At 55.5% G+C, this 8,868-nt stretch overlaps 2 protein-coding genes across 4 annotated transcripts; one reads left to right on the top strand and one right to left on the bottom strand.

Annotated features, from left to right (window-relative positions):
- The first annotated feature begins 1,004 nt into the window (after window positions 1-1,004).
- On the top strand, window positions 1,005-4,014 carry LRRC14B (leucine rich repeat containing 14B). Of its 2 annotated transcripts, XM_058680098.1 has the most exons (3): window positions 1,005-2,591; window positions 2,792-2,905; window positions 2,984-4,014. In XM_058680098.1, the coding sequence occupies exons 1-3, from the start codon at window positions 1,705-1,707 to the stop codon at window positions 3,627-3,629; spliced, it is 1,647 nt and encodes a 548-aa protein (XP_058536081.1). In that variant the 5' UTR covers window positions 1,005-1,704; the 3' UTR covers window positions 3,630-4,014. The 2 variants fall into 2 exon arrangements, with proteins under 2 accessions (XP_058536081.1, XP_004597969.2); XM_004597912.2 differs by lacking the exon at window positions 2,792-2,905 and having other exon boundaries at window positions 1,010-2,591.
- Window positions 4,015-6,318: 2,304 nt separating this feature from the next.
- On the bottom strand, window positions 6,319-8,848 carry CCDC127 (coiled-coil domain containing 127). 2 transcript variants are annotated; one of them, XM_004597911.4, is made up of 3 exons: window positions 8,724-8,848; window positions 7,950-8,078; window positions 6,319-7,137 (listed from the first exon to the last, which is right to left on the bottom strand). In XM_004597911.4, the coding sequence occupies exons 2-3, from the start codon at window positions 8,068-8,070 to the stop codon at window positions 6,476-6,478; spliced, it is 783 nt and encodes a 260-aa protein (XP_004597968.2). In that variant the 5' UTR covers window positions 8,071-8,078; window positions 8,724-8,848; the 3' UTR covers window positions 6,319-6,475. The 2 variants fall into 2 exon arrangements, with proteins under 2 accessions (XP_004597968.2, XP_058535959.1); XM_058679976.1 differs by having other exon boundaries at window positions 8,728-8,848.
- Window positions 8,849-8,868: the final 20 nt, after the last annotated feature.

Here is an 8,868-nt window from a genome sequence, read left to right as displayed (position 1 = left end):
GCCTCATTAGTTCCCGCTAAATCCATACTTAGCTTGCCATTTGGGGACTGCATGTTATGACTTGCATCTGGGCAGTAGCAGAGACAGCAGGGGCGACTGGCAGACCTGTCCTCAGGATAAGAGGTAGCACAAGGAGCTGCTGCAACAGCAGTGACCACCACTGCCCCTGTTGCCTGGCTCCCACCTGTGTGAAGTGTCCAGCTGAGTCCAAATTTGCGGACATCTAAGCTGAATAAATTCAGTGAGAACTCAAAGGATTTGGTGGACATGTAATGGAAGTTCACACAGACTACAAGTTAAAGTAAGGAATTAAAGTGATAAGATGAAAAATGGTGAATATAGTTATAAAATATTTGATTACATGTTTGTACAAAGGACTGCAAATAGTGAATTAAGAGTTGTAACCACTCTTTCCCTTTAGACAGTGTGGGTCAACTGGGTAGTTTTTATGCCTAGGGAATGGACCTATAACAGGACAGTGATTGCATCAGGGCACATGATGGAGTTGAAAGACTGTGGTTTTCATAAGACAAAATGCTGCCTTAATCCTGGGAAAACTGGCTCCTCAGAGCAGAATTCCCGTGCTGGGAGGGTCCCTGACATGCCCCCATGGCTACTCCTCCAGCCTAGCCCAGGGAGTGGTCACTTTTCCAGAACTGTTGGTTGGGAGCTCAGGGCCATACAGTCATGTGAGATGTTTCCACATGAGGAAGGGACCAGGTCCCCAACAACCTCCAAGTTCAGCTTCTCAGGAGACACCACTTGGCACCTGTGACCATCTTGGAACAGTCTGTGAAGACCCACCAGGGAATAATGCTAATACAGACTCAGAAACAACTGCTAACATTACTCAATGACTTGACAGTGTTAATATTTTACTTTCCTGCCTTGTACTTTGCTAGACCATCAGTGTCCTAGTCACACTTTGTACTTTGCTAGACCATCAGTGTCCTAGGAGTTCAGCTGGCCCCTGAATAGCCCCTGGTGCTGCCCTGTGGCCATCTACCATCCCACCTGAAACCCTGAGGAGCCCCTGACCCCACAGACCAAGCAGAGCTAGCAAACTTGGTTGTGTTTTTCTCATAACCATGAAGCACCAAGGGTACAGTTGCTAACGTGGGCACCTGGGAAACTGACAGAGCCTCTGGCATCTATCATCCCTGCTCTGCTCCCATCTTGCTGTGCAACTGCCAAGCTCGGTCACTACCAAGCAAGTGCTAGATCTGCTCAGAGGTTGAGCACCCACACTCCCTGGCACAATGGTGACCATACCACCTGTTGGCTGCAGGGGCACAACATGCAGCTTCACACACTGGTTTGGGCATGTGTAGCACCAGGTCCAACAGGAGCCCAAGGTCAGGACGGAGGGTGGCATGTATGCACCTGTGTCTAGTGACAAGCCAGGCCACACAGAGGGGACTCCAGGCAGGGCCAGCTGGACATCTGCCAACCTGGCATCCTTGCCCTCACCTTGAAGAAGTGAAATCACACTCGCAGGTTTGGTGCAGGCTCCATGTCAAGCTGCTCTGCCTCCCCCCTGTGGGGGCCACGAGGTCCAGCATATGCTTCTGGGGTCATAGCCAAGCAGGCACCCTGATCAAAATAGCAGTCACAAGACCTAGGGCAAAGTTGGCAGAAGCCCCTCTCTGCAGTGACTAAAAATAGGCATGACGGGCCAGGCAAGAGAGCAGAGGGACAGGCGCCATGAGGTCGCTGCGTTGCATGTCGGCTGAGGCACTGGTGTCCCACCCACAGCTGGCCCGGGAGGGCCTGGGCAGTGTGGCCCATGACCTCTACCCGCTGCTGTTCAGGGCAGGCTACCTGCTAGAGCAGCCAGAGGTGGTGTGCGCTGTGCTGGGACAGTGGCCCCTGGAGGAGTTCCGACTGCGGGCACTGCTGGGACCTAGCACCGAGCACCCGGAGGACCTACGGGACCGCGCATGCCGGACCTGCCTGGAGGCCTGCGTTCAGGGCCTGGTGCGCCATGTGCGGCGGAGTGGCCAGCGGCGACTGCGAGTGGCCGATCTCACAGGCCTACAGGACGTGCAGGAGCAGAACTGCCCATGTGGGAGAGCCTTGGGACGGTGGGGCCGCACCCAGCTGCTGGCCAGGACCTGCTGCGAGCTGCAGGCGGCTCCCTGTGTGGCAGGGCACCCCGTGCAGGTGCTCGCCGACCTCTTTGTCACCGATGGCAACTTCGAGGTGGTGGTGCAGGCCCTGCAGCCCGCCAGCCCTGCACCCTTACAGCTGTGCTGCCCCTCGGTCCGCGCCGACAGCCTGAGTCCTGAGCAACTTCTGCATGTGCTGCACCTGGCGGGGCCGGAGTCACTGCACAAGCTCGAGGTGGTGCATAACGTGCGGCTGCACGCTGGCCATGTGCAGCAGCTGCTGGCCCAGGTGGGCTTCCCGCAGCTGGCCTCGCTCACTCTGCCCACCAGGGCCTTTGATATGCCCCAGGCCTGCTCCCCAACTCCTGACAGCCAAGACGCCCTCCTCACCTCCATTGCTGGGGAGCTGGGCCGCATGACCCACCTCACAGAGCTGAGTCTGGCCTTCTCCACGCTGACTGGCAAGGTCCCCATACTGCTCAGGTGAGTCACAGAGGCTTGGGGGAGCGTGGGGAAGAAACCCCAGCAGGAGGCGGGTTACACCCTCCTGGCCCAGTGAAGACACATGGGCTGAGGCTGCCCCTCAGGTTCCAGGGCTTCAGGCTTTCCAGGCTGACCAGATCACGGATGGGGGTGGGAGGTGATCAGGGCTGGGCTTCCTCTTGGAGTTCTTGTTGACCCAGAGTCTGCTGGATACTCACGTTGAGTGTTCTGAGCAGTTGTGTGCTCGATGTGAAAGGGGATGCAAGGACTTTGCCACCTGGAGTGATTACACTTGGCGTGCCCAGCGCCACATGGTACAGACCATACATGGGAATGAGCAGGGCTGTGCAGCCCTATAGGCCTCCTCTTTACCTGTGCTGTTCTCCCTGCAGCCCCCTCAGAACCCCGCTGCGCACACTGGACCTGGCCCACTGCGCCCTTAGCCACACAGACATGGCCTTTCTGGCAGACTGCATTCATGCCACCCATCTGGAGGTGCTGGACCTCAGCGGACATAGCCTGATCCACCTGTTCCCTTCAACCTTTTTCAAGCTGCTTAACCAGGCGGCTGCAACGCTCAGGGTGCTGACACTGGAGGAGTGCGGCATTGCTGACAGCCATGTGGGCATGATGATCCTGGGCCTGAGCCCCTGCAGCTGTCTGCAGGAGTTCCGGTTCCTGGGGAACCCACTGTCAGCCCAAGCCCTCAGGCGCCTCTTTGCTGCCTTATGCGAGCTCCCCCGGCTGCGGTGCATTGAGTTCCCTGTGCCCAGGGACTGCTATCCCGAGGACACTGCCTACCCCCAGGATGAGCCAGCCCTGTCCAGGTTTGACCGGCAGAAGTATGCAGCAATCTCTGAGGAGTTGCATGCAGTGCTGCTACGAGCCCAGCGAGACGACATTCAGGCCTGCACGCCCCTGCATGGGAGCTTCGATCCTGACGTGCAGGAGACCAGTGAGGAGCTTGGGGCCTTCCTGCTGCAAGCATTCAGAGCTGCCCTGGACAACTTCTCCCGTGTCCTCAGACAGATGGAATAGCCCACAGATTGCCCAGGGGACAGGGAGCAGTGCCTCCCAGAGCAGGTGAGGCCCATGTGGGTGGGGAGGGCTGGGTGCCTTTGGAGCCTGACAGCTAAGAGGGGACAGAGTATGTCAGAAGAGGGCTGAGTTGAGCACCATCCACAAACAGTAAGCAAGAGACAACAGGGGTGGCCCCGTGCCTGGGGCGCCTTGTGCCCTTCAGCTTCTCCCGTGTGCTGCAGCTCCTTCCCCTGGGCTCTACATACAAGTCATCTGGACCGCGGACACCAAAGCTGCCTGCATCCAGGACCACTCGGGCTGTGTGCTGACCAAGCTCCCTCTGAGGACTGCTCTGGTGGCTAATGCGATGATTAGTGACATGTTTGCACCCAGTCTGCTCCCAGATCTGTTTGTGCCAAGGTTGAGAAGTGTGGCTGACTCAGACATGGCAAGGCAATAAACCATTTTATCAGGTTGGAGGCTGGCGTGTAGTTTGGTCCACCCCCCCCACTCCCAATTACAGCAAAGCTGCTGGCACCTGCACACACCAGCCCTGGGTCTGTCCCCCAGGTCCCTCCTCTGCTGTCTTTCTCACTAGACTTCCCCGTGGGCACATGCACTCTGGCACTCACTGGCTGGACTGCGGTCTGGGGTAACAACAGGCCTTCATCCCTGCTTACCCAGTCCTGCCCACACATATCTGTTCCTCCTCCTTCCAGATCTGACTGCAGAGTGCAGGACCTATGGTAAGCCGGGGGGGAGCTGGGCAAGGTTGGCTGTGCTCAGAGGGAGTCTGATGGACCAAAAATCCCAGTTCTCAGGCCAGTCCAGGCCTCAGGTCCTCCTCCCCCATCCGCTGGACAGGGTCTGTGCAGCTGCAACTTCCTGGCACCTCAAGGGCCCCAGGCTGAGGGTTCCATGTAGGTCCCAGACCTGGATTCTCATTGCACCTGCCTGGCCCAACCCTGGGACTCCCCCACCACCACTGTGCTGCACCTGGCCACTCCCCAGCACAGGCCAATGAGGAGGAAGAAGAGATGGTACAAATGGATGGGAAGAGAGGGACGCAAGTGATTGCGCCATCTTTTGCTGCTTTCCGGAGCATTAGCAGGGAGCTGGAGGGCAGTACAGAGGTTGGACTTGAACCCTGCACCAAGATGTGGGTGCAGGTACGCCCATGGCTGCCCATCTGCCATTCCAGGTTCCTCTTTATTCTGCTTTGAGGCCCTCCTAAAAGATCTGATGTCAATCCTGGTTGCCAATGGCCTGGGTTCTAATTAGCAGAGAAATGCTGTGACTGCACGGGCACTTTGGCACCCACCTCACACTGCAGCTGTTACGGTAGTCGAGCAGGGGCCTGGCTGCTGCCCCACACAGGTGCTCCACAAGCACCTGCCTGCATGCCAGGACCATACTGTGCTGCCTGTTGCAGATACTCAGAATCAGAGGTGGCCGGGCAGTCCCTTAGGGTCATGTCTGTTCCTTGCTTAGCCATGCCGTTGTGTCTTTGTGACTAGAAAGCTTTCTCCTTCTCAGAGACAAGCAAAGGGTCGAGCAGATTCTTCATGACTCAGCATGGAATCAGCAGTTGCAATCCTGGACTCCAGGTTCTGTGAGGCATTTGCTGTCATCACATCTCACCACAGGTGTGCTCCTGGAAGAAAGCCAACTCTGAGTGTGCCAGTCCATGAAAGCACATGTATGAAAGATGCATAAGCATTACATTTCCTTACCAAAACTTTAACAGGGAAGATGAACATCTTATTGCATGAGTTGACAAGGGCCACAGGGCTGGCTGTGGCTGCCAGGCGGTCATTTGGATCTCGTTACCACTAATGAGAAGCTCCCTGTGCCAAAACTTCCTGGGCAAACTCTGGACCCCGACTCAACCCTGGTCTCTCCCCTGAGTCTGGACTGGGGTGTGCCACAGGGAGGATGTGCCACGGGAGGGTGCCAGGTACCCTGCCCCAAATTAAAACACTAGATGCAGACTTACCAGTACCCTGGCAGACATTTCACGTGTGTAGTCATAGCTGGGTATGGGAGGAGCTGCTACCTGGGGCTTCCCAGGACCCTCCAGATGCTGAGCCCTGTGCTCTCCAGGGTAACAAATCTCAGGCACCAGGTAGGCCATGTCCTAGGAGACACGCAGCAGGTCAGGGGCAATGGGAGTGGTCCTGGGGACCCAACGCAGAAGGCAGTGACAATATTCACAAAGGATTAGAGAATTCTATGGTGTCAGGTCACGTCAGCCATGTGTAAAAGGACCAGCACACCTGCCTATCTCCTGGCTTGAAGCAGCAACTGAGATAACTTTTGCACATGGACACATGGAAGAGACTCTGCATAGAGGAAGAGTCACCTAAGTAGTAAGAGATGTTCTCACTGCTCTGGAACCCCGGTCACAGGACAACATCCATGCTCACACCTGCTACCCCGGGCTCCTTCCCTCCACAGGATGAGATCCTCCCAACATCACACAACTCCCTTCATCACTGACAACTACTTCCTTCTATCATCACTGATAGTTTGTAAATGTCAGATGACAGAAAAATCACTCCAGCAAGAAACAGTTTATTTAGGGAAAAATCAAAACAAAGCTACTTACAGTAAGATCAATACTGCATTTCATTCATTACTTTTAGAAAAACAATTTTTGGTTGTCGTCTACGGCCATACCACCCTGAACGCGCCTGATCTCGAAAAACAACTTTTCCCCTGAGGTAACTGGGAGGCTATGCTTTTCTGGTTGGAAGTCAAACAGGACATTCTGTGCTGCATGAGCTTCACTTGGCCATGGCTCGTGGGGACACCCGGGGCCACCACAGCCAGGACATCACCACAGCATCCACTGCATGCTGGGCTCACTTCTCTAGGATGACCTTCTCTACCTTCCTGAACTTTTTCAGTTCAACAAGCAGCTCCCAGTACTGGAGATACAGCCACATGAGCCGGCCATTCTGGCGTTTGTTGGTATTCCAGATGCCACCACAATGTGTATCATGCTTAAATATGTCAGTCAGCCCTGACACCATGTCCAGGTCGGCAGCCACAGGATCAACAGAGGCGCGCACCAACAGGCTCTTCTCCATCTCCAGGCGCTGGCCGCGAGGCAGCAACCGACTACAGTAGATGCTCTGGCGCTCTGTGAGTGCGTCCTCAAACTCTTGCAGCAGACGCCGGGCTCTCTGCTGCCAGTCCTCTTCCCCCTGCAGGCAGTGCAGGTAGGCGCCCCTCAGGGGCTGCAGCTGCCTCGCCTCCTGTACAAGCTGAGCCCGCTCCTGCTCCAGAAGCTTCCTCTCCTCCACCATCTTGCGCCCCTGAGAGATCAGGGCCTCACGATAACTAGCTGTTCGGTTTTGTTCCTTCTCGAGTTCCAGGGATAGCCGAGCAACGGCCCGTCGACTCTCTGAGATTGTGGCATGGTACTTGGCCTCCAAATCCTGCTGGAAAGCGGCTGTCTGCTCACGATATGCTTCTCTCTCTCTCTCTATTTCTTTTCGGGATTCCCTAGACCAAATCCAACCTGACATGGACAACGGAGGAGAAAAGCACACACTTAGTCAAGTCAGTAAGGGCTCAGACCTCAGAGATACCAGGAACATGACATTCTGTATGGAACCGTACAGCTAAATTCCCTTTTCTAAAACTTATTTGTAGCAGAGGACAGCTGAAGCCCGTGGGTCCTTGCACCCATGTGGGAGACCTGGAAGAAGCTCTAGTTCTCAGCTTTGGACTTGCCCAGCTCCAAATGTGATATCTGCACAGTGAACCAGCAGATGGAAGATAGTTCTCTCTAAATTTGCCTTTCAAATAAAAAGTGATTATCTTTAAAAGTTAATTTACTTATTTGAAAGAGAAACAGACACAGAGGGCGAGAGAAAAACATCCTATAAGCCAGTTCACTTTCCCAGGAAGAGAAAGCATCATTTCAGAAGCCCAAAAATGGAACGTAAGAAAGTCATGAGCAAAAGCTGTTACCAAAGGCAACCCTGTTAAACAAGTGGAAAGCCAGAGTCCCTTCAGGACTCCTTCCAGCGTTCTAAATGCAGGCTAACCCTTCTAACCCACCTGGCCTCCCCCTGTGCAGGAGAGCCCGGCCACGGTGCTGAAACGGCAGTTCTGGCAGGAAAAGCAGTGAGACCAAGGCAAAGGGTTGTTCTTTGGGGCCAACTCTGGGTCCACAGCTACAGCCCATCCTGCAGTGCCTGGCTCAGTCCATTCTAGCTTCCTGCTAGCGGCACCTGGGAGGCCACCCACGGTCTTTGGGTTCCTCTACTCTGTCGCCTCCACACTTAAAGGCCCAAAACCAAAAATGTCAGGAAATCCATGACTTACGGAAAGCTGCCAATCCCAGCATTGGAACTAACAGGGCATAATTCCACCTGCTTCCATCACCTCCATCAGCCCTGGAATGAGGGCGGATATTCCAATTTGGGGGATCATTTAAATTATTCATGGACCTACCTTGAAGTAAAAGAAAAATACCATTAACCACATAAGAGGAATACGAGTACATCTGTCACAAGCACATCATCTACAAAGGATTATAGGGACGATTTTTTCATTCAAGAAAATGTTTCCAGTTCCCTGGACGCAGCACAGAGTAAGCCCTATAGCACCAAGAAAGCAGAACAAGACCTCAATGAGATGAACGGACCATCTGGAAGGGCAAAGGAGGGACAGATCAGCTCAGGCAGAGCGAGACAAGAGCGAAAGAGGGGGAATACTGTAAATTTAACAAAATAATGGAATCATCTTGCAAAGACAGCGCACAGGACAACACTAATACTGCAACTTCCAAGAGACCAGGTGCCAGCAAAACCGTCCCAGGAGGCACGCGACAGGCCGGGAAGCCACCAGCGGCTCTTTCCCCGCCCTGACCCTCCGCGACGCTCCGATCCTCCGATCCACCGACCTCCCCGGCGCTGCCCTGACCCTCCGCGACCCTCCGCGACCCTCCGCGACCCTCCGCGACCCTCCGCGACCCTCCGCGACCCTCCGCGACCCTCCGCGGCACTCCCCGACTCTCCGACTCTCCGACCCGTCCCGACTCTCCGCGGCCCTTTCTGACCCTCTCCGACTCTCCGACCCGCCCCGACCAGGCCGCACCTACAGGGCTGAAGGCGCCAGGACCGCCCGGGTCCCTGGCGCAGCCTTCCGCGGGACCACTCTGCGCAGGCGCAAGACTGCACCCATCGACCCCCAGCGCGACGTACGCGCAGGCGCAGAGTTCCCGGGTGGGGCCCCCGGCGTG

The sequence above is a fragment of the Ochotona princeps genome, chromosome 23 (assembly GCF_030435755.1).
Source record: "Ochotona princeps isolate mOchPri1 chromosome 23, mOchPri1.hap1, whole genome shotgun sequence".
Taxonomy (NCBI): Eukaryota; Metazoa; Chordata; class Mammalia; order Lagomorpha; family Ochotonidae; genus Ochotona; species Ochotona princeps.
The sequence above is the reverse complement of the archived record's forward strand: the minus strand, read 5'-3'. Positions and strand labels throughout refer to the sequence as shown.

Excerpts from the sequence above, each read along its gene's own strand:
- LRRC14B (XM_058680098.1), top strand. The coding sequence starts at position 1,705 with ATGAGGTCGCTGCGTTGCATGTCGGCTGAGGCACTGGTGTCCCACCCA. Across the intron at positions 2,592-2,791 it reads AAGGTCCCCATACTGCTCAG|AGTCTGCTGGATACTCACGT; the intron begins GTGAGTCACAGA and ends TTGTTGACCCAG. Across the intron at positions 2,906-2,983 it reads GGCGTGCCCAGCGCCACATG|CCCCCTCAGAACCCCGCTGC; the intron begins GTACAGACCATA and ends TTCTCCCTGCAG.
- CCDC127 (XM_004597911.4), bottom strand. The coding sequence starts at position 8,070 with ATGAATAATTTAAATGATCCCCCAAATTGGAATATCCGCCCTCATTCC. Across the intron at positions 7,138-7,949 it reads GCTGGGATTGGCAGCTTTCC|GTTGGATTTGGTCTAGGGAA; the intron begins GTAAGTCATGGA and ends TGTCCATGTCAG.